At 47.6% G+C, this 23,033-nt stretch overlaps 2 protein-coding genes across 4 annotated transcripts in view; one reads left to right on the top strand and one right to left on the bottom strand.

Annotated features, from left to right (window-relative positions):
* The window catches only part of Pomt2 (protein O-mannosyltransferase 2), a 47,634-nt gene extending 37,964 nt beyond the window's left edge, over nucleotides 1-9,670 (bottom strand). Inside the window, exons 1-2 of the mRNA XM_075948634.1 lie at nucleotides 9,130-9,670; nucleotides 1,080-1,164 (exon numbers count right to left, since the gene is read on the bottom strand). Of these exons, the coding sequence (XP_075804749.1) occupies nucleotides 1,080-1,164; nucleotides 9,130-9,587 (543 nt within the window). The 5' untranslated portion in view covers nucleotides 9,588-9,670. The remainder of the gene's footprint in view (nucleotides 1-1,079; nucleotides 1,165-9,129) is intronic.
* A 4-nt stretch (nucleotides 9,671-9,674) lies between these two features.
* Gstz1 (glutathione S-transferase zeta 1) lies at nucleotides 9,675-20,074 on the top strand. 3 transcript variants are annotated; one of them, XM_075948635.1, is made up of 9 exons: nucleotides 9,675-9,807; nucleotides 13,040-13,091; nucleotides 14,157-14,224; nucleotides 14,835-14,915; nucleotides 15,224-15,349; nucleotides 17,146-17,224; nucleotides 17,690-17,742; nucleotides 18,660-18,709; nucleotides 19,368-20,074. In XM_075948635.1, the coding sequence occupies exons 1-9, from the start codon at nucleotides 9,793-9,795 to the stop codon at nucleotides 19,492-19,494; spliced, it is 651 nt and encodes a 216-aa protein (XP_075804750.1). In that variant the 5' UTR covers nucleotides 9,675-9,792; the 3' UTR covers nucleotides 19,495-20,074. The 3 variants fall into 3 exon arrangements, with proteins under 3 accessions (XP_075804750.1, XP_075804751.1, XP_075804752.1); XM_075948636.1 differs by lacking the exon at nucleotides 9,675-9,807 and adding an exon at nucleotides 12,723-12,815; XM_075948637.1 differs by lacking the exon at nucleotides 9,675-9,807 and adding an exon at nucleotides 12,822-12,927.
* The last annotated feature ends 2,959 nt before the right edge of the window (nucleotides 20,075-23,033 follow it).

Here is a 23,033-nt window from a genome sequence, read left to right as displayed (position 1 = left end):
ATGAAGTGGGAGGAAAGTGGCCAAGAGCTACACATAAGGAATAAAGGGCAGAAGTGAGAAAGAGAATGCAAAGAGAGGCATTTCCCCAGAAAGGGAAGGGGGAGGAAGGGAGATTGAGAGATTGAGAAAGACAGCTCCCTCTTTCAACACAAAGCTACAACAGTAACTGCTCTACCCAGCTGCTCTGAGCTTCACAGGTCCAGGCACAACTGCTTGTCTCTGCTGTTACCAAGCAGACAGGAAGAGGCAAGGCTTTTCTACCCTTTCCTAGGCTCAGAATTCACTCTAAATTTAGCTACATGGCTCACCTATCTACACACCCTTCCCTAGAGGGATTTCGTCCCTAGTCCCTAACCTAGGTGCTCATGCTTCCTTGGGTCAACCTGATGGACTGCTATCCTTTATTTTCCATACCCATGCTATTACCCAAGATCTGGAGACCTGAATCTGCAGTTAGGAAGAAAGGCTTTTGTGAATACTAAAACTAACCCATTGGTCTTCTCAGGGGAATCTGTTGTTAAAAGAGTAAAATAAATTTTAATTGATAGAATTTTGAATTGTAAAATGCTAGGGGAACAGGTTAATATGTTTATTAGGAATCAAGACAAGGAAAAAGTATAATTTTTATAGATTAAGCTCCTCTAAGTTATATTTCCTTTATGTAGTATATTATATTTTTATTTTCTTTTATAAAACTTTTTAAAAGCTCACATAACATAACTAATGATTTTTAAAGTAGTTTTAAATATTTCTACAAGGTTGTACAACCATCACTACTGCGTCATTCTAGAACATTTCATTATCCTGAGAAGAAAGCTCCTGTATCAGAACACTCTTCTTCTCTAAGGGGGAATAACTGCTGTAAGGCTATACCACATTTGTTTATCCATCCATCTGTTGATGGATGCTCTTCTCCACTTCTGAGCCTGGAGAACCCCTAAAAACACCAAAGATTTTCTATCAAAGTACCTGCTCATGGAATTCTGAAGTCTAAGAACTAAGTACAAACCTAACACTTGGCTCCAGTTCTTAGAAGCCATCTGCCTAGATAACAGAGTGTTAACCGCCACACTGCTTACCTTTCCCAGAGGTGGGTGTACATCAAAGAAGAAGGTGCGGTTAATATAGTAACTTCCCATTTTTCCAAAGTGAGTCTCATCCCAACTAAAGAAAAAGCATCAAAATTTAATAAACCTTAGTTAAAGTTACAATTAAAACCAAAGGTCATCAGTTTCAAGCATATAATGCGTTAAGTTGGATTAAAAACAAAACTTATAGTGGTTTGAGGAAAACCTTTTAAACTGGTTATCAACCTAGATCTTGATAATGAGAAAAGTTAACAAATATTTACCCAGCATTTCCCATAAATTTAAATTAAATGTAGTCTTCTTCTGTATCTTGAGTTCTTATCAATTTATTTGAAAGCAGCAGTGTTTTCCTATAACATGGAAAGGGTTTGGCAAAGCCATTTCTTCGCAGTCTGGTAACTTCTCACTCTGAGGCCACTGGGTCTCAGAATGCACATTGCTACACTGTCAGGCTACTGGGTCCAGAGCCGTTAATGCATGAGTGTCGCAGCAGGCCAGGCTGTCCACCACCCTGCTGACTCAGATCTGCCCGACCCGTTATAATGACCAGCTGTCTACAGACGCCAAATGTGCTCACTAAACCCCAGGCCTAGCCTTGTTATTTTGCAAGTACACATGTGAATCTAACCCTGGACTTTCCAGCCCAATGTGAAGTCCTGTTCTGCCACAGACATCAGCCTTTCCATGGCCTGCAAGAAGGGTTTACAAGACAGTCACACCATCCAGCAGAGCCTGGCTGCTTACTACCTTCTTCCTGTAGCTGAAGGAAGAGTGGCTTCCCGGTGTCTTCGCCTCAGGTCGGCCTCCACAAAGTCATCACTTCCTCACCAACACCCATGCTCTCCCAAACAATGGGCAGCTCTCATGTATGATTTTAAGTTCACTGCACCCAGTAGATGGGTAGAAGACTAAAGTCACTGCATCAGCCAAGGACACGAGATACTGACAGTAACATGGTGGTGTTAAAGAGAGAATTAACTGGCCGGGCGGTGGTGGCGCACGCCTTTAATCCCAGCACTCGGGAGGCAGAGGCAGGCGGATCTCTGTGAGTTCGAGACCAGCCTGGTCTACAAGAGCTAGTTCCAGGACAGGCTCCAAAACCACAGAGAAACCCTGTCTCGAAAAACCAAAAAAAAAAAAAAAAAAAAAAAAAAAAGAGAGAATTAACTTCAGGGCAGAGCAAAACAAAACAGACCACGGAAAGGAGAGCCATTCCCAGCTGCATCACCTACTAATGCCATAACATGATTAAACCATGCTCTTCACGCCCCTCCCAGGTATTAGGGTTCAACTCAGGTAAGACATGGCAAGGAACTTTGTAGACTTAGAATTCTATACACATACTGGACACTAAACTGTCCCAACATTTTCTTTCAGTCGTGACGACTATTTGGAAACAGACCAACAGAGGTACATGAGATTTTATTTCAAAAGGGTCTCAAATAAAATCAGTAGCAACAGTGTCACACTCTTGCGTTCTACTACTTGCATCAGAAAAGCAGTTCCCGGGGGCTGGAGAGATGGCTCAGAGGTTAAGAGCATTGCCTGCTCTTCCAAAGGTCCTGAGTTCAATTCCCAGCAACCACATGGTGGCTCACAACCATCTGTAAGGATGGTGCCCTCTTCTGGCCTGCAGGCATACACACAGACAGAATATAGTATACATAATAAATAAACATTTAAAAAAAAAAAAGAAGTTCCCATGGCTCTCAGGCTCTTACAGCTCCTTGTAGAGCATGCCAAGAATGAAGGCCTGACTCATCTGTACTCAGGCCATCCCCTTGGGCACCGATTCAGAATTGATTCAGGATTTTCTCTTCTACTGGCACCCATAAAACAGCAGCAAGTTAAAGTCTTAGTTTGCAAACACTCTAAAAATACCCAAGAGCCTGTCAACGTGGGGCACAAGCCTAGGTTGACGACATACCTACCTAGCTTTCTGAACAAGAAAGGATAAGGAACCTCATGGACTGAGTTAGACACAAATACAAGACAAGACATCCTGGAACCTGGTGGTGAAGATTCTTATCCAAGTAAAGCAGTGGACAACAGGAATACCAACTGTCTGCTATGTTCTATTTATTTAAAAGCTTAGTGAAGAAATGGGGCAGCAGTAAGGACCCTGCTATCCTGCTATTCCTCCATCCCCCAACCCCTGTATTGCTAGATCAAACCCTGGGCCTGTGCACTCCATTAACCTATATCCCAGCCAATCATTATCCTGAACTCAACACAGCCCCTCAATTAAAATGTTAGGAGTTAAATGTGAAATGTCCCCATAGGCTCATGTGTTTGAACAACTGGTGGTGCTGCTTGGCAGATTATGGAAACTCTGGGACATGGGGCAAGGCTGGTAGCTGGCACCTTGGATACCAGTTTCTGGCTTTGGTTTAGCACTCTGCTCCCTGGCCCCTGCCTCCCACCACTGCAGTCGCTCCAGTCACCATGATGGTTTGAATGAGCCCCAGTAAACCTCTCTTCCCTGAAGTCACTCCCATCAGCTATTTGGTCACAGCATTGGAAAATTGATACATTGTTCAGATCAGCACTCAGGAGGCTGAGACAGGAGGATGGCTATAAACTTTGAGGCCAGTCTGGTCTACATAGTAAGACCTTGTCTCAAAAAGCAAAGTCAAACCAAACAAAAAAAACCCACTAAAGAATCCTTCAGTAAGCTGTGTGGTCTAGGCAAAAAGCACTTGTGCCTTGTTCAATGGCTCTGAGCCCTAATGCCTTGATCCTCCCTCTCCACCATTATCTTCGGCTGCTTTAAAGGGGAAGGTCACATGACCCCAAGCACACTGAAGACCATACACACTCATCTTAGAACTCCATGGAGGAAAGGGACCTAAACTCACAACTCTTCGTGCATAGAGGCCCCTAGCTCCTCCTACCCAGACCCATGGGGGCTGAGTGTAGAGGGAACACAGGGATTACCAAAGGCACTAAAGACTGCAGTATGTGCAGAGCTAAAAGACAAAGGGCCTCTAAGCCCAGGGGCTCACTGGACAGAGGGAAGAACCCTAGGGAAGGAGTGGTGCCAAGTCAGTGAGGAGGTGAGTGGGAAACTGTTTCTATCTCTCTAGTCAGTATTTCCCACACCCCATGAAGTGTCAAGTTCTCTAGGTGTTACCATATATTTAAGCTCATTAGTTCAAGTGGGGAAAAGGCCAAGTTTAATTGATAAAGTCTGAGCCAAGATCTCAGTAGTTAAAGTACCTTGCGGATAGAAATCATGGGACCATTTCAGTGTACTGTTGTTGGGTACGCTCTGCGAAATGTATAGCTTGTGTTGATCTCAAAAAGTACCAAAGGAGATTCTCTTATTCAAGGACTGTTGTGTGCAGAGAGGTAGCCCTGTTCCCTCCTAGTGGTCCAGGAGAAATTAATCCCCGAAAAGGAAAGGGAATTCAGCTTTAAAGATAGAGCCAGGAAGATGGCAAAGAATTTTGTAAGCAGAAGGACCTGAGCTTGAGTTCCCAGCAACCATGTAAAAGAAACAGGTGTAGTAGAGTATCCATTATTCTAGAACTAAGTAGGCAGAGATAAGAGGATGCCTGGGCAGCCAGTTCCAGTTAAGGTGGAGACAAAGGAAGACATTCAATATCTATATGCACTACACATACACGCACACACACACACACACACACACACACACACACACACACACACACACACACGTGTGCATACACATATGCAGGTGCACACTACCCCAGGCATGCACACGCACATTAAGGACCGCCAAAATCCTTTGAAACTAGTCACCAGCCGAACAGTGCCACCTGCTGAGCACAGGTACTAAGTACACTCTCCTAAAAGGCAGTTATTAACCTCTTGCTGAAAGGGTGCCTGAGTCAGAAAAGCCTCGAGGCTCTCTGGCCCTCCATTTCCACTTTGGAATAGGTTATCTTGGAGTTTATAACTAACAAAAGGACGATTCAACAAGTGGCTGTAGTCAAGAAGACAGGAGGCTGCTCAGTTTTATGTAAAGCAGTGGGTGCCTCTTTGGGAGAAACTATTTCCTATTCCACTCGGTGGCACAGCCTCCAGTTCAGTGGCCATGACTCACAGAGCTTCTTTACAGAGCCCAGACTTAGGATCAGGCTATGTAAAAAGCTGATGATAGCCACTGGGTGGCCCAGCCATTTTATCTAAAGACAACTGTGCTCAATAGTTTTATGTCAACTTGACTCGAATGAAAAGCATCTGAGAGGAGGGAACCTCTATTAAGAAAATGCCTCCACAAGATCAGGCAGGCTCTAGGCAAGCCTGTAGGATATTTCTTAACTAGTGATTGATGAAACACCCCTGGGCTGGTGGTCCTGGATTCTTTTTTTTTTTTTTTTGGTTTTTTTTTGGTTTTTTTCGAGACAAGGTTTCTCTGTGGCTTTGGAGCCTGTCCTGGAACTAGCTCTCTAGACCAGGCTGGTCTCGAACTCACAGAGATCCGCCTGCCTCTGCCTCCCGAGTGCTGGGATTAAAGGCATGCGCCACCATCGCCCGGCTTCCTGGATTCTATAAGAAAGCTTCTGAGCAAGTAACGGGAAACAAGCCAGTAAGCAGCACTCCTCCAAGGCCTCTGCATCTGCATCAGGCCCCTGCCTCCAGGTTCCTGCCCTCCTTGAGCTCCTGTCCTGACTTCCTTTGATGATGAACAGTGATATAGAAGTTTAAGCCTCTCTTTCCTATGTTAATTTGGCCATGGTGTTTCATCACAGCAATAGTAACCCTAATTAAGACAACAACTCTGGCTGCCTGACTGCAATCAGAGTCGAAGAGTCTGACACACCACTTAGAGGATTATATCTGAGAGACTCAATCCAGGGAGCTGGAAACTGTCTGCCTACTGATAGAGTAGTCCATCTTACTTATGAAGATACCCATCATACAGGATGTACTCTGATAAAAGCTACACTCTAGGGCCTAATTAAGCCTACACCATCCAGCCTGGGTATTGTACCAGGGTGATAACACATGTAGAATCAGGAACTGACTGAGCACAAAGTTTTAAAGGACCATAGGTCTCTGAAACAGAAGCCACCATGGCATCCCAGGCTGCTGCATAATATTTGCTTACATTGTAAAGGTATGTCTCCGCCTAAGGCGCCTTCTGATTGATTTAATAAAGAGTCAAATGACCAATAGTTAGGCAGAAAAGAATAGGTGGGACTTCCGGGCACAGAGAGAGAGAGAGAGAGAGAGAGAGAGAGAGAGAGAGAGAGAGAGAGAGAAATTGGGAGATGTAATCTAGGAGTATAATTTCACCAGCAGACTCAGAGCAAGTCAGATGTGGCGTACTAAGAGGTAACTGAACCATGTGGCACAATGTAGACTTTAAAAAATGGGTTAAGAAGCTGGGCGTTGGTGGCGCACGCCTTTAATCCCAGCACTCGGGAGGCAGAGGCAGGCGGATCTCTGTGAGTTTGAGGCCAGCCTGGTCTACAAGAACTAGTTCCAGGACAGGAACCAAAAGCTAAGGAGAAACCCTGTCTCGAAAAATCAAAAAAAAAAATGGGTTAAGTTATAAGAGCTAGTTGGGGAAAAAGAATTATAACGTAAGGCCAAGCTTTCATAATTAATATTAAGTCTCCAGGTCATTGTTTGTGGGCTGGCAGTTCAAAGACAGTCTGTCAAAAAAAACTTGCTCTAGCAGACTCCTGCCAAAAAAAAAAGAAAAGCTTTGAGTAGGAAGGGTTCTACATTGCACAGGGCATTAACTGCCTGTGCTAAGACCTCATCAGTACCTCACTGCTGCCTCAGTGACTGGATAAACCATTGTGGCCCTTACAATTAATGTCATCTTATCAGCTTTCCAAACCAGTGGTACACCTTTTTGTCACAATGGTCATCTAACAACAGTCAAAGTAATAGACAGACAAGCCATGCTCCCAGCATCCGCAAACAACAGATACTGTCAAGCATTGGACAGTTTCCTCAGAAACCAACTAAAAAGGGTTCTGACTCTACCCCCTATCACCTCCTGCTGGTCTACAGACTTGAGAAAACAGTCTGGTCCTTATGTATTCATCCCCACAAAAATTCATCTCCTCTTGACTACCAACTGGGTAATTACCAGGAAAAATAAAAAGGAGTGGAGCTTTACAAAGCTGCTTAGGAAAACTGTGGTTTCCATGATCATGGTATGTCTTTCTTCTTAGAGACACTGTAGGTCAGCAGAGAAGGATAAGAAAAGGTGACAATATTCAAATTTAATCCTAGTTTCATCTCCTGGAATGTCTTACTAGAGCCAAATGGCCTAGAACATAAACTCAATGGCACTTAGCTGAGTGCATGTCTCCCTACACTGCCCACCTGTGTCAGAGAGAAAACACAACAGGTCTCCGAGTTTTCTACCAATGCCTGTTGTAATAAAGTCTGGACATAAACAGGGTACAATGGGAGAGACGGCAAATGGAAAACTGGCATTGGCAAATGGAAAACACACTACCACCACGGGCAGAGTTATAGGGCAGACAGCCTCAAGGGCTGAGGAAGAAAGGCATTAGCGTTCTGGAGATGTACAGTGAATGAAAACATTAATTCTCTCTGTCCCCTAAGTCGAACCCCAGAGCCTGGCAACATTCAGATGGGCCACCTACACTAAGAGGCAGCTGAAGGCAGGAACTCATCCTGGGGCTGGAAACAGAAAAACTCATGTGGATGGACGCGGGCAGTCTTGAGCTACTCTGATGGGCTGATGACATCAGTACCAACGCCTCAAAAAGAGCTCCCTGATAATGTGTGCTACTACACAGATGGCACAATGTTCTGTCTATCACACTCTACAGAGCGTATCATATACTCTTCCCTAAAGAGCTAGGGACCTTAGTTATGCCCACACAGTCACTGAGGCTGCAACTACTCAATATACTGCCCATGGGTCTTAACCAAACCAATGCAGCGGAGGCCTAAATCAAACTAAATGATGATCCAGATAAAACTGAACTGAATAACCTGAATCTCCTTAGATAATTTTAGCATATAAGGACTGGGCCACCAAATGTCTCTCCGTAAGTGTTGTAATTATTGGCAATGATACCAATGGGCAGAACCAATCTAAACTGCTATGCACAGGACTTAATGAGTAGTTTATTGCCTTAGACTACATTCATGCTGTCTGAAATGAGACTTGCTGGTCCCTCACTCATAGGAGGCTGAATCCAGAACCCTAAAGGATACAGCTGAGGTAAATACCCAAGGCCGGCATCATCCTGCTGCTTGGAGTCTCCCTGACAGTAGCCACTATTAAACATTGTATGAGACAAACTGAACAGATTTGGTCTCTGCCTCTGCCAGCCATGCTAATCAGAGCAGCTGACAGAGCTGCCTGGGAACATGAAACGTCTGCTAGAAGCCAAGGCCAGCTGTGACTGAGGAGTAATAAAGCCTGTTGGGAGAGGGAGTCCTCCATCAATGTCTTGTGCATCCACACATGGGCCAAAACAGTATCTAGAATGTCCTGACTGCATTTGACCTGGGCCATATCTTAAGGCTGCGCTTGCAATTAGCAAACCTGAGGGATATGGCAATGTATCTCTAGAACAGAGTGACTTACCATCACTTCCCAAACTTGTCATTCCTTGGACTGCAGGTGCAGTCATCTCTTTGGGCATGTCATGTCATCCAGTGGGACCTGGCAGCGGATCAAAGAACCTAACTCCAAAGATGCTGAAATCTTTGAAAACCAGACCTTGGGAAATTATGCACTATAAATTTACTATTTTCTGAGGAGAGTTCAAAGCACCTCTGGGTGCCAGCATTTGAAAGGCAGGTAGCCTAGACATGAGAGTCTCTTCTGAAGACCCTTGAGACCCACTAGCCCCCATCAGAGCAAACCTATTCTTTTCAGAGACTGGACTTATAGAGGAGTGGTCCCTTGCTCCCTCCTCCTACCTCCCCTCCAAAAAATTCCTCAGTTACCCCCACAGACCGGTCGCGCCTCCGGTGAATCCCGCCCCCTCCGTGCCCTCAGGCCAATCAGAGGGAGGCGTCCCTCCCTCCCAGTTGCCATGGTGCCCGCCAAGTCCCTTCTGCCACTTACCAGATGTGCGCCGGCTGGTCCAGCCGGTGAAAGCGGGTAGCGAAGGACAACAGCGTCACCACAGCCAGCGTGGCCCACCGGCCTGCCGCCTCGAAGCTCCGTGAGCTCCAAGCAGGTCGTTTAAGGCTCCGTGCTGCAACCCGGCGGACCGTGTCCCTGCCCACGGCCCTGGCAGCCTGCGGCGCGCAGCGGCCCCTCCGGGGACGCAGCTCGGAACCCGTTAGGCCTCCGCCTATGGCCGGCGGCATCCTCCCCTTTCTGAGGATTACCCTCCGGACCGGAGTCGCGTTGGGTCTTGTCCGCAACCCCGTCCAAGAGTCATAGGAGGGAGTCTCGAGGTGCCCTGGGATTTGTAGTTCCCTCCGCTTGCCGCGGAGCGCCAGGCCCCGGGCTCTGGGCGGGGCGGGAAGTGTGGTGGCCGCCCGGGCCGCTAGGAAGCGGCCTGAGGCGTAAAGCATTGCGGGAGGCGGAGGGACGCTAAGGACGGAGACTCGGGACGGCTCAGGAACTACAACTCCCAGCAGCGCGGGAGGCGGGGGCGGGGCCGGGGCCAACCCGACGGAGGGAACCCCATCTACTCCGACCCTCGCTTTTTGGACCCCGCTAGGCCTCAGTCATCTTCTAGTCCCCGAGAGCTGACTTTCTTGACTGGCCGAGTAGGAGATGCAAGTCGGGAAGGTCTGTGCCGTGCCTCCGGGGCTGAGGGTCGCTACTTAGAAACACGGAGAACAGCTGGGGGACGAGGGGTCGCTGAGAGCGCGCCTCTCCGCACGGCTCCACAACGCCTCCCGGCATGCTGTGCGCCGGGTCACTCTGCACCTGCGCGCTGGCCACCGAGCGCTAAGGAGTCGGTCTGATTGAGTCAGGAAGGTTAAGATGCTCAGCGTTCTGGGTGGCGTCCGATAGCACCCTTCCGTGCCTCGTGTGTACGAGCTCTTGTAGGACTTTCAAACGTTTGCAATTCCGTGATGCTCTGTGTGCACTTCTCGGCCGCCCTGTTGGCCCAGGCATGCACCAAGGGCAAGGGGAAGATGTGAAACTTTCTATCGTTAACAGTTACTTGTGGTGACTTCCCAGGCTTTTAATTTTGCCTTTATTTTATCGGTGTTAAGAAACGAGGTCTTGTTATGTAGTTCAACCTGACTTTGAACTCGTGACCCTGCTGCCTTCGCCTTCCAAGTCGCGTCTGGAGCCTCCCTGATTTAAGTCGTAACCCTCTAGTTTATCCTAGAACCATTGTCTTTAACCCGTTGATGGAGCAGGGCTGAAAATCTGTTTTATAAGGGACTCCGTTGAGTCTAATGCATAAAGCTCGAGGCCCGTTGTCTGGGAAGGTATACATTAGATGCAACGGACACTGCATCAGGCTAATATTGTGTAGGTTTTCCATATACCGATGTGATTTTCGGAATTTGAATCATGTAAGAACGGTATCAACCCAGCTGGGGATGTATGTAGCGCCTCACATGGGCTGAATCTCCCACAACTTCAAACCTGCAAATAAGTTTCAAATTGCCAGAATAATCACAGTGCATATGAGTTGGAGACAATTCTTCCAGGTGCGCTGATTAAACGAACGAACATTCTACTTGATGGTAAAAGTGTAGGTGTGCAAGCGCAAATATCGCCAGATGGTTTGCAGTCGGTGCATGGCTGTTATTTCTCTTCCCGTGATTTCCTTATCTGTGGTCAGCCTTGGTTCAAGGGAAACCCTGGTTACCTGGAAACTTTCAGAGACAATTGCTAGCCTTTGTGAGCAGCGTGGGGGAAATCTCACACAGCAGAGGGCAGTGAATTCTTCCTTTCTGTAGTATATCCATGCTATCTACACTCCCCACCTGTTAGCCACTTGATAGATGTTGTAGTGGTTAGGCTGTCCCGATATTACAGTGCTTGTGTGAACGGCCCTTGTTTTACATACTATCGGCCCCAAAGTTCAAGATCGCAGCAATTTTATTATAGTAAGTAATAGTAAATTACTGAAATTATTCTATTTCATCATTGGTAATCTCTTGTAGTGTCTATCTTATAAATCAAACCTTATGTATGTATGTTTGTATGCATGTGATAGTTGGTGTCATTTTGACGGAATCTAGACTCACATAGGAGACAAGCCTCCAGACATACTTGGGAGAGAGTTTCTATGTTAGGCTAACTTGTGGTCATATCTTTATCAGATAGTTGCCGTGGGAGGGTGACACTCTGGGTTGTGTCTGGGCCCATAAAAACAAGGAAGTTAGCTGAGCAGTGACACACATTCATTGTCCTGCCTCCTGCTGAGGATGGGATGGCACCAGCTGTTCCAGGCTACTGTCTTGATTCATCCCCTGCCCCATGAACTGTATCTTGAATTATTACCCCAATAAATGATTTTCCTTTAGGCTGCCTTTGCTGGGGTATATTATTATAGCAATAGGGATTGAAACTAAGGTGATGTACAAGAAACAAATAATACAGGGTTTGGGTAGTACGTGGTTTCAGGCGTCCACTGGAAGTCTTTGAAGGCACAACCTGGAGTGTAAGATTATGCTCTATAGTTACCACTAGATAAGAACAGAAATTACCTGAGATTTGGTTTCCTCCTTAAGGGCCATAGGGAGAGTAGTAGCAGTGACCATGACTTTGGTCCCCCTTGGTGCAGTGTAAGATTATGCTCTATAGTTACCACTAGATAAGAACAGAAATTACCTGAGATTTGGTTTCCTCCTTAAGGGCCATAGGGAGAGTAGTAGCAGTGACCATGACTTTGGTCCCCCTTGGTGCAGTGTAAGATTATGCTATATAGTTACCACTAGATAAGAACAGAAATTACCTGAGATTTGGTTTCCTCCTTAAGGGCCATAGGGAGAGTAGTAGCAGTGACCATGACTTTGGTCCCCCTTGGTGCAGTCAGTGTATAACACGTTACACAAGGCATTTCTCAGCGTTCTGATCATGTTTGCCCCTCTCTCATGGTCACTGCCTCATAGTAATCCTGATGAGCCCATGGTCACCAAGCTGTGCCTAGATGCCACTGCCCAGCCTGGGGAAAGACCAAAATACAGAATCTGAAGTACAGTTTCGAAACAAATGCCTATCACTTTCTCACCATTATAAGGTCAAAAGTTGTTAAGGAGGACACTCCAAAGTGAGGGGCCATTGTGAAACCCAGACAAGGCCCTGTGAACCCCCCAGCTTGCGACTTCACTTTGTGGCAAATGGGTATATCTGCCATCAGTTTGAGAACGGGGAGCTCAAGGCAATGGACAGCGAAGCATCAGTAAACAAGAAGCCGCTCTGCGGGGGCGAAAGGAGCTGCTGCCATCATTTAGGGGAGCCTTTTGTTCATAAACAGAGGAGCTAAAGAACAGAAAAGCAGGGATTCGTCTCAGGTCACACATGGCTGCTTCCTGAATCAGGTCCGGAACCCGAGTCTGCCCACTTTGAGCCCATTCCTCCATGCACTTTCCCTCAGAGCCAGGCTACACTGGATGCCTGAGTGCCAGACTTGCCCCGGCCAAGAATAAAAGAAACTTCTCACAAGTTGAGAAGCCGCCCTTTCTGACCAGAGTCCAGAATCCTTTGGTGCCTGTTTAACCTGCTTTCCCATTGGCTCCTGGGACCCATCCCTTTGGGTTCCTCCCCCTGCCTCACAGCTCTCTGAGAGAAGACATTCCGTGGGAGGCCGTAGCACAATGACTGACAAGGTAAGGCTAGCACTTGAAAGCTCCTTCCTCTGGAGGACACTTGTACTTCAGGAACTCAGAGCAGCAAGACTAGGACCCAAGACAGGCCTGAGTTGCCAAGATGCCTGCCCGAGTAAGGAGTCCCGGTGCAATAGCAAGAAACTGGGGTTGGGGCCTTTTGCCTGGGAGCTGGTGCTGGAAACTCAAGCCTAAGTTAATGTCCGCCTCATCCTCTCTCTCCTCAGCCTGTCCTCTATTCCTATTTCCGAAGCTCCTGTACATGGAGAGTTCGAATCGGTAAGAGCTCCGTTTCTGGAAGGATGGGAATGGCGGAGGCGGGGACAGAGGACTTCACCACCACCACCACCACCTCCCAGCAGCCAGCACCCCATTCTCCTGGAGCCTCTATCTCTGCATGGCACTTCCACCTAGAAAGTCCAACATGAAGACAGTAGGAGTGGGAGGAAGGGGGTTGTTTTTCCCCTTGGGAGTGCCACCGCTGCCACACCGCACTCCAGAACCCCTTAGCAACCATGGCCAGAGTAGGTTCACAGGATCCAGAGGTCCCTGGTGACTCAGGGAGCAGCTGGCCTCCCTCTGTTCTTATTTGATCTGGCTAATCAAACAGAACTGTTTGGAGTTGGTCACAGCCTTGGGGAGAGCCGGAACTAGAAGCCTCTGCACTGGGCCAGGTCTGACCTTTCACTCCCCCCGGCGCACACAACTGTTGGCAAAGGTCACCATCATAGCACTGCGCACCAAAGAGCTCTGTGCCCGGTGCCTTTGTGTGCATGCCTCCCTGTCCTCCCCCATTATCATAAGAGAGAGATATTAGTATCCCCACTGTGCAAACAAGGCAAGGCACAAAGGTTAAGTAATTTGTCCTGGAAAACTTGCAATTTGAACCATGTAGTCTGGCTCAAGTCCATGTTCACTTGCTTTGATTTGGCGCCAGCAATTGAACACTGGCTTTAACCATGTTAAGCTCATATCCCTTCAGTAAGCCAAACACCTAGCCGTATCCCACACTTTCAACTACTACACAGTGCTGCTTGTCACATTGGGGAAACTGAGGCAGAGAAACTCATTAAGTTAACCTGCCCAAGGCCATACACCTCACAGTTGAATGCGGTAGAATCTGCACCCACGCTGTCAATCTCCAGTCTTGCCCTAACTGCAGAGCCATCATGGGTGACTCTCACTTATCCAATAGTCCTCTCCTGGACCCCAGAGTCTCTACCTTGACTGACCCAGAAGCCAAAGCAATGAGTGCTGTTTTTGTAGAGCTGTTTTGTAGAGGGAGGGCTGCCTTTGAGAGTCTAGCCAGAAGTCATCCCCTAACTCCGCTCTGGTCTCTTCTAGCTCTGGCATTAAAAGGCATTGACTATGAGACGGTGCCCGTCAACCTCATAAAGGATGGGGGGCAACAGGTAAGGAAGCTGTCCCAGGCCCACAATATGAGAATTGGTACCAGATGGAGCACTGGCTGTGGACTGGAGGAAACCTATATTTCATGGTTCCTGTAACTGGGGAGGTTGCTGCTGACTCTCCTGGGCAGCAATGGGAGCCATGGGAAGGGGTCAGGGTATTAGGGTCAGTGCCTGATTTTATGAGAATAGGTGATAATGGGACCTTTTCTTATACTAGACCCTCTCAATGGATGACTGAGGCAGGAGCTGACTTGGTAGCAACATTAAAGGGTACAGGAAGAAGGTGGGCCGTGATGGCACATGCCTTTAATTCCAGCACTCGGGAGGCCAAAGCAGTTGGATCTCTGAGTTCTAGGACAGCCAGGGTTACACAGAGGAAACCCTGTCTCAAAAAAAGTGGGGGAGGACAGGTAAAACCATAAATCCAGACCATTGGGGTAATAGGATACTACATGGATCCCCAGAGATTAGCATGATCTTAGGAACCAAGTCCTTCTCTAAGGATGAGAAATATGGATTGGTGCTAGGCCTACAGTCTTCCTACTTACTTGATTCTGCTTTAGGCAACTTAAACTAGGACACCTAGTCCACCATGGCCTTGTCTCCACAGTTCTCGAAGGAATTTCAGACCCTGAATCCCATGAAGCAAGTGCCAGCCCTGAAGATTGATGGAATCACCATTGGCCAGTCAGTGAGTAGAGGGTTTCAGAGTGGCAGAGTTCTGAATGAGAAGACCTGACATCTCTTCCTAACCCACAAGTGGCTAGACACCAAGCATAATGGGGGCTCACTGAGTATATGGTAGAGGGAAGGAGAGAGGATGGTTGAGCGTGTGAAGAACCAAGTTGAACAAGGTCTGTGAAAGACCTGTACAGTGCTTCAGTTGAGGAGGGCGCAGAGGTAGTGGTGGTACCATCGGGAAAAGGTAGTTTGCTGGCCTCTGCCCTCTGACCCAGGAATCCCAAGCCCTCTCTCTGCCTCAATGTTCCCTCTGGACAGCTGGCCATCATAGAGTACCTGGAAGAGACTCGGCCCACCCCACGTCTCCTGCCTCAGGACCCGCAGAAGAAAGCCATTGTGCGCATGATCTCCGACCTCATCGCTAGCGGCATCCAGCCCCTTCAGGTTAGCACTGTTAGATCCACACTCTTGTACGACTCTCACGCATCCCGTCACGTTCACCGTGATGAGCCAGAGTGAAGCCGGTGGCTGCGGCGAGCAGGGGAACAAAGAAAAACTCTCAGGGGCCTTGGCCTAGCCTACATGCAGAAGGTGGCAGGAATCCCAGAAGTCCTTCATCAGTATGGGTCTCCAACTCTGCTCCGAGGCCTAGGAGCATAGGCATGTTTGAGGCAGGGAAACAGGGAGAGTAGCAGGCCTGAGTACAGTCTCCAGTTCCATCCTGGGCAACTCTTGCTCATTCTCTGTGTCATATATGCAGATAGGCCTTGCTTTACCGCACTTTGCTTTGCTTCAAAGGATAATTGCGTTTTAGGTTTGTTTGTTTTTAAGATTTTATTTATTAAGTATACAGACTTCTGCCAGAAGAGGGCACAAGATAGCATTATAGATGGTTGTGAACCATCTCTCCAGCCCTGCGTTTTAGGTTTTTATTTGTTTTGTAATAAGTTGAAAAGTTATGGCAGCCCTTCATTGAGCAGGTCTGTTAGTGTCATTTTTCTAATGATTTTTCATCATTAGTATATTTTAATAATAAATTATTTTAAAATTAAGATACATTTTAAGACATAGTGACTCTGTACACTCAGTAGATCAGCATAGTGTAAACAGAACTTCACTGAGAAACCGAGAAAGTCCACTTAAATTGTTTTATTGTCATATGCTGTTTTCCCTAGTCTGGACCTGAGTCCTGAACTACACAATATGCCGATATTGGGATTCTTATAAGGTTTCTGTTTTTTTTGGTTTTTTTTTTGTTTTGTTTTGTTTTTTTTTTTTTTTGATTTTTCGAGACAGGGTTTCTCCATAGCTTTTTGGTTCCTGTCCTGGAACTAGCTCTTGTAGACCAGGCTGGCTCTGTTTTGTTTTTAAAGTAAGTTCTCACCTGTAAAATAGAAAGGCAAGTATTAGAACCATTTATCTGTGCCAGCTTCTACTTGTAATGGCTCTAAAGGGAGCAGTGGCTTTGCAGGGTGCCAGCTGAGTAGTATCAGAGCGAGGATCCTTGTGCACCTGTGATACCGTGACTCCTGAAACATCTCGCTGTTTTTAACAGTGGGCATTGTTCCTTAGTCATAATCGCTAGAAGCCAGTCCAACACACCTACACACCTGTCTCAGTCCAGAGTCCCATGCTCCCCGCCCCCACCCAGGTATCACACAGCCTCTTTTCAGGAGACCAAGTAGGGGAGTGTTGGGTGTGAGAGAAAAGGCCTTGGCCTGTAGCTGCATCTGTCAGTCATGCCATCACCCTATGTCCCTAGGTTTGCTAACTGCTACCAAAAATCACATGGCTTTCAGCCGGGCGGTGGTGGTGCACGCCTTTAATCCTAGCACTCGGGAGGCAGAGGCAGGTGGACTGCTGTGAGTTTGAGGCCAGCCTGGTCTACAAAAGCTAGTTCCACGACAGGCTCCAAAACTACAGAGAAACCCTGTCTCACAAAACAAAACAAAACAAAACAAAACAAAACAAAACAAAAATCACATAGATTTCAGAATACTTCTTGGGGTAACTGGGGCAGCCCAAGAAGGCAGCTCCTTCCAACTTCAGACAGCTGATGGGAGGAAGGTCCTGTATAGCCCAGAGGTGAGCAGGACGGTAAACAGCTAGAGCGGATGGATACTGAGCTTCCTTCCATTCAGAGGCCTGACAAAGGGACAAACTCAAGCTGACTCCCAGAACAATCAGATTTCAGACTTCTATTTTTCATTCTTTTTTTTTTCTTCTCTTGAACCGTGCAGAACCTGTCCGTCCTGAAGCAGGTGGGAGAGGAGAAGCAGCTGCCTTGGGCCCAGGAAGCTATTACTTCTGGCTTCAATGGTGAGCTGTCCAAGTGGCTTCTCAGAGAAGTGACCCGCACACACATGGCTCTGGGCGTCCAACCCAGCTTCGCAGGCTGCTCTGATCCTGACAGTGGGGTGGATGAGAGGACTGGACAGGAAGGTGGTGGGCTGGGCCAGTGCTCAAGGATGGCTTTATGCTCCAGAACTTCTGTGAACCCCAGACCTGGCCCTGCCTCTATTTCACTGAGAGTCGAGAGTGCCTGTCCTCAGGATGCTAGGCCGTCTGTGAGAGCTGTTGCCTTGACCAGCTGCAAGTCTCGTCTATTCTAAGAACAGACAGAGAAGCCACAGGAAACATTATTCTTAGTCCTGGCTATCATATTCCCTACACCAGACTCTGCCCACGCCCCGGCCTATCACTGAAATGTCCACCTATTTCATAGCTGTGGAGGCAAGCCCTGGAGAGGCTGATGTAAACATCATCCATATGGTCTCTCCACAGCTCTGGAACAGATTCTGCAGAGCACAGCAGGAAAGTATTGTGTAGGAGATGAGGTAAGTGTCCCCAGAGCTGCCCACTGTGGCCTTCATGCCGACCTCAGGCTGCCTCCCACTTAGACCCAGAATCTCCTTGTCCTAAGGAGATACTTGGAGGGGCCCCGGGACCAGCCTCTTGGTGCATACCTTTGCCCTGGGCAGTCAGTTAGTGCAGACACCTCAGCTCACTCCTGCACTTCCTCCAGAGCAGTGGCTCTCAACCTGTGGGTAGTGACCCTGTTGGGGGGGTCAAACAATCTTTTCACAGTGGTTCCATATCACATATCCTTCATATCAGATATTTACACTATGATTCAGAACAGTAGCAAAATTACAGTTATGGAGTAGTAACGAAATAATTTTATGGCTGGGGGTTTCTACGACATGAGCGTTAGGAAGGTTGAGAACCACTGCACTAGCCATAGTGGGATGTGCTTAGACCAGAGGGGCACACTTCTGAGACGGTGAGGTGGCCCAGGCATCAGCTGAAGGGTAAATGTTTCCCTTCAGGTTTGCACCCTGCAGACTGTAGGATTAAGGAGCCCTAGACGCGTGCAGACTAAGGCACTGAGCCTGTGGTAGTCTGGTTCCGTGGTTCCTTCTCTGCTAGGAATCCTCACTAAGTCCCTAGTAGTGGTGGCTTCAACAAGCACACTGACCACCACCAACGCAGTCAGGCCTTCTCTGGCTACCACAAGGTTGGTTGTCAGGGAAACTAGAGTATGGCATGGGAGAAACGCTACAGTTCCGGGGGACAATGACAGGCAGTTCCAGAGGAGTGATAGGGATGCCAGAAAAAAAAAAATGGAAGCAGACAGGAAATTGGGTTGGCAACCCCAGTACAGTCAGCTCCAGTACAGTCAGCAGTAGCAGCTAGCCTTGCCAGTGAGTCTGGGGTGATCATCCCTGTGCAAACTCCCTTGGTCTTTTTCCAGGTGTCCATGGCTGATTTGTGCTTAGTGCCCCAAGTGGCAAATGCTCAAAGGTAAGAGAAAGCTTTGCCACCTTCCTTCATGGTCCCCTACCGCCAGGGCCTCCACATAGACACTGAGATAGCATCTTCTGTGAACCCTTCTTTAATACCAAGGAGCCTCTGCCCCCGGCCACACCAGCTGCCCTGGCTGAGCATAGACATGGCAGAAAAAATTGCTGAAATGTTTCTACCATGCCCACTGTAGCCTGGGTGGTCCTGTATAGACAGCCCTCGCTCCTAAGAAGAGCTGGCTTATCTAAGGGAATCGCCCCCAAGAATACCCGCTTGCTGTACCCAGATGTGGAGTGTCTGCTTAGAAGTGAGCTCTGCAAGCTCCCTCCACGGCCTTCTGGAAGGCATCGTGCTTGCTATTTGGGACAGGGACATGTAGAGCACATTCCTTCCCCTAAGAGCCTGTTATCGTGGGTGACGGGACATTCTACACAGATGCCTGACTCTGGAATTCACAGCAGTCATTACTTAGAGAAGAACAGAAGGGGAATGACGCCAGACGATGCCACTCCAGACCCGTTCAGAGCATCCCAGAGAATGAGGCGCCCCAGGTGGCAGGGCTGCTTTCTGGCCTTGCACTGCAACCCTGGACCTCGTCCAGCCCTGCCCACAGCAGTGTCCCTGAAAACCCTGGCTTACAAGTGTTTCTCTGCCACAGGTTCAAGGTGGACCTCAGCCACTACCCTACCATCTGTCAAATCAACAAGGCCCTGCTGGCCTTAGAGGCTTTCCAAGTGTCTCACCCCAGTCGACAGCCAGATACACCTGCTGAGCTGCGGGCATAGTTCCCAGACCAAGCCTCCTGCACAGGGAAGGGAGTAAGGCTCAGATGCTGGATGAGCTGGACAGGCTCAGGAACAAGCGCGTTGAAGAGGGCTTGAACTTGACCTCTTCCCTGAGGAAGCAGCGGAAACCCTTGGAGTCCATGACATTTCTTTAAGGCTGCCAGTACCAGAGTCTTCTCTAGGGAAATTAAGTTAGTAGACTATATCTCTCCTTCAACTTCATCCTGCCTTAACCCTCTTCTCTGCCATGTGTTAGGAGTGGGTGTGGCAGACATGAGCAGCTGTAATGGCTAATACTGTCAACCTGAGAAAAAGACCTAGTCACCTGAGGAAAGGGCCTTTAGGAATGTCTGCGGGGAGTTATACTGGTGATGCTGAGGTGGGAAGACTCCTCATGGGTGGCAGAGGATTCCGGAGCCTCGATGAGTAGAGAAGAGCTGAGAACTAGCGTGTATGCATTCGTTGTTGTATGATGACTATGGAAGCAGCTGTGATCAATATTCCCACTATTGCCTTGACCCCCCGCCACTGTAGACTGGAGGCCGGAACTATGAGCGAGAATAAACCTTCCTTTACATCACTTTCGTCTGGGTATTTCTGTCACAGCAACAGAGAAGCCCAGACCCCTGCTGTCTCTCATGGGCAGCCGTGAGGATGGCAGATTTACCAAAGTGCCATAGGGGAGCCTGAACTCCTCTTCGTCTCCTTATTGAACCTGACTGCAGAAAACATTTACACTGAGTTTGGTCATTGGCTGAAGGCAGGCCTCCCACTTGTTCCACTAGGAACGAGCTGGGTGCCAGAAGAGGAACTGTCCTGCTAGCTGGAAAGGGCTTTTAGGAATGTAACGTCTGCGGGGGCTTATACTGGTAATTAGCAAGTCTTGTTAGCCTTTTGCTCTTCCTAAGGCAAGCTTAGCTCCTGACACCCAAAGGCAAGGAAGAGAATAAGCACATCCTGCCTGAGAGAACTAACCAGATCCAGGGAGGGATGATTTAATAAGCAGGAAACGTGTCTAGTGACCAGCTGGGTCCCAGAGCAAAGTGCCGCACTGCTGTGGCATGTCCACACCAGCACCGAGAGGTCCGCGGCTCTCTCCACCCAATTACTCGTCCTAAGGAGAACTGTCTCTGAACTAGTCCCAGGATGAGGCCCTCTGAGAAAATCCACCACGAATGATGCTGGAAATGGGAAATGGGTTCCTTCCTGGGCTGTGTAGAGAGCTTGACCGATTCCAGATCAGATTACTTGGGTGACAGTGTATCACTTGCTCCCCTAGGAGGGGCAAGTCCCAGTACTTGGCATTGTTGAAGATAGGTAGTGTCTGCGATGGAAAACAAAATGATACTTCATTTCTCCTGCACTGCTGAGGCTAACCAGGGAACTGCGGTCTGTATGTCGTTTGACTGGAAACATTGCTCTCAGCTTTTCTCCAGCTCAGTCCCAGGGCACTGCCTGGATTCTGCCCCATGTTGTAGCCTCTCCTCTTAGATCCTCCGGGCTCCAAGCTCTAGGATGACCACTCTTTCTCCCAAGGCTGCTTTTGGCCCAACAAAGCCAGAGAGAAGTAAAGGAAGGTAGATATTGCAATGAGGGAGATGAGTGAATACCTGGCCTGCCCTTCTGCCATGTGGAACCTTTTCCTAAATTAGTCTGGATCTGGATGGATAAGACCTACTTGGTATCTCCCTAAGAAACTCACATGAAGCCAGGGGATGGTAGTGCAGGCAGGCCTTTAATCCAAGCACTTGGGAGGCAGAGGCAGTCAGGTCTCTGTGAGGTCGAGGTCAGCCTGGTCTACAGGGCGAGTTCCAGGACAGGCTCCAAAGCTACACAAAGAAACCCTATCTTGAAAAACCAAAGAGAGAAACAAACACTAATCTGAACCAGAAACCATGGATTACTCTTTTTTTTTTTTTCGAGACAGGGTTTCTCTGTGGTTTTGGAGCCTGTCCTGGAACTAGCTCTTGTAGACCAGGCTGGTCTCAAATTCACAGAGATCCGCTTGTCTCTGCCTCCCGAGTGCTGGGATTAAAGGCGTGTGCCACCACCGCCCAGCTGATTACTCATTCTTGATCAAGCCCTGAGCCTGGTCTTGCCACCTTACATATATGTTAAATTGGAAGACGTCCTTTCCCTTGCCCTGTTATTCATCTCTGGGGTTCCAGAAGATCACAAAGGCACAAGTACTTGCCCTAGATGTACACTTCCTCCAGCAATCGGGCCAGATGGCTACAACGCTTAGTAACAATTGTTCCTAAACAGTTTTTAAAAACATCTACTCTTCAAACTCAAGTCATCAAATAAATTCTTATATTCAGGAGCAAGTTGTATCACCCAACCCAAGACTGTCTTTGTGTGTTTTTCCCTCCATGAAAACATCCCTGAGACTGAATAATATATATAGATATTCATTTTCTCTCAATTCTGAAGGACAGGAAGTCCAAGATGAAGGTGATTCTGTCAGGGGAAGGCTACTGATTCCAAGATAGTGCCATTAACACAGTCTCCCAGTAGTAAAAGGAAGAGAACAAAAAGACCCAAAGTAGTTCCTTTCTGATTGCTTTATAAAACACTAAACCCTATTTACTAAGGCAGAGCCTTTTTTTTAATTTATTAATTAATTTATTTATTTATTTATTATTTATACAGTATTCTGTCTGCTTGTATGCCTGCAGGCCAGAAGAGGTCACCAGACCTCATTACAGATGGTTGTGAGCCACCATGTGGTTGCTGGGAATTGAACTCAGGACCTTTGGAAGAGCAGGCAATGCTCTTAACCGCTGAGCCATCTCTCAAGCCCCTTTAACACCTAATCACTCCTAAAGGCCTCACCTCTTAACACTCTTGCATTGGGGATTACATCTTTGTGAATTTTGGAGTTGTCACAAACATTCAAACTGCATCAGTGACTATCACATTTGTAAGGGGACTTTGCTTCTCAAGAGGGACTTTGCTCAAAATGCTGAGTGGTCAAGTCCTTCATTTCCATCTCATTTGTCAGGTTTGTGAAAATAGCAGACCCTCGGTTCTGGTGTGCCTGGGGCCAGAGTGGCTACAGTGGAGGAGGAATACATCTGAGTGGTTCCAACACTGAAGCAGTGTGTCTCAGCAAATGGTTCAGGAGGAGTAAAGCAAGCGGGAAGAAGTTTTAGAATAAACCGAATAATTCAATCCCTAGCACTGGGTGTGGAGTGTAAAACAAAAAAGCAGATTTCTTCCCGAAAAAGTTTATGTATCTATTATAAGAAGTGGTAAATGTACTGAGTGAGCAGGTGGATACATGTGTTCATTAAGATACTCATTCTATTCCAACACAACACTCACCTAGCTCTTGGTTCCAAGATCAGGCACCATTCTGATTTGTGAATACTTTTAAGATTACTGTTGAACACCAAGAGCTGCAACTTGTGAGCTGCCATGTGACAGGTGTGAATGATTTTAAACGTTAAAATTTTAAACTTGAAGCAGTGTTCTGTTTACCAATCATTGCTGTAAACCTCGTTCCCCCAAGCCAAGCTCCCACTTCAGAATGTTCT

This window comes from Microtus pennsylvanicus, chromosome 14 (genome assembly GCF_037038515.1).
Source record: "Microtus pennsylvanicus isolate mMicPen1 chromosome 14, mMicPen1.hap1, whole genome shotgun sequence".
In the NCBI taxonomy this organism is placed as follows: Eukaryota; Metazoa; Chordata; class Mammalia; order Rodentia; family Cricetidae; genus Microtus; species Microtus pennsylvanicus.
Note: the sequence above shows the minus strand (reverse complement) of the source record. Positions and strands in the feature narration are given on the sequence as shown.

Bases quoted from the DNA above. Each gene is read 5' to 3' on its own strand.
- Gstz1 (XM_075948635.1), top strand. The intron at 14,225-14,834 runs GTAAGGAAGCTG...TTGTCTCCACAG, and splicing joins TAAAGGATGGGGGGCAACAG to TTCTCGAAGGAATTTCAGAC. The intron at 17,743-18,659 runs GTAAGTGTCCCC...GTCTTTTTCCAG, and splicing joins AGTATTGTGTAGGAGATGAG to GTGTCCATGGCTGATTTGTG.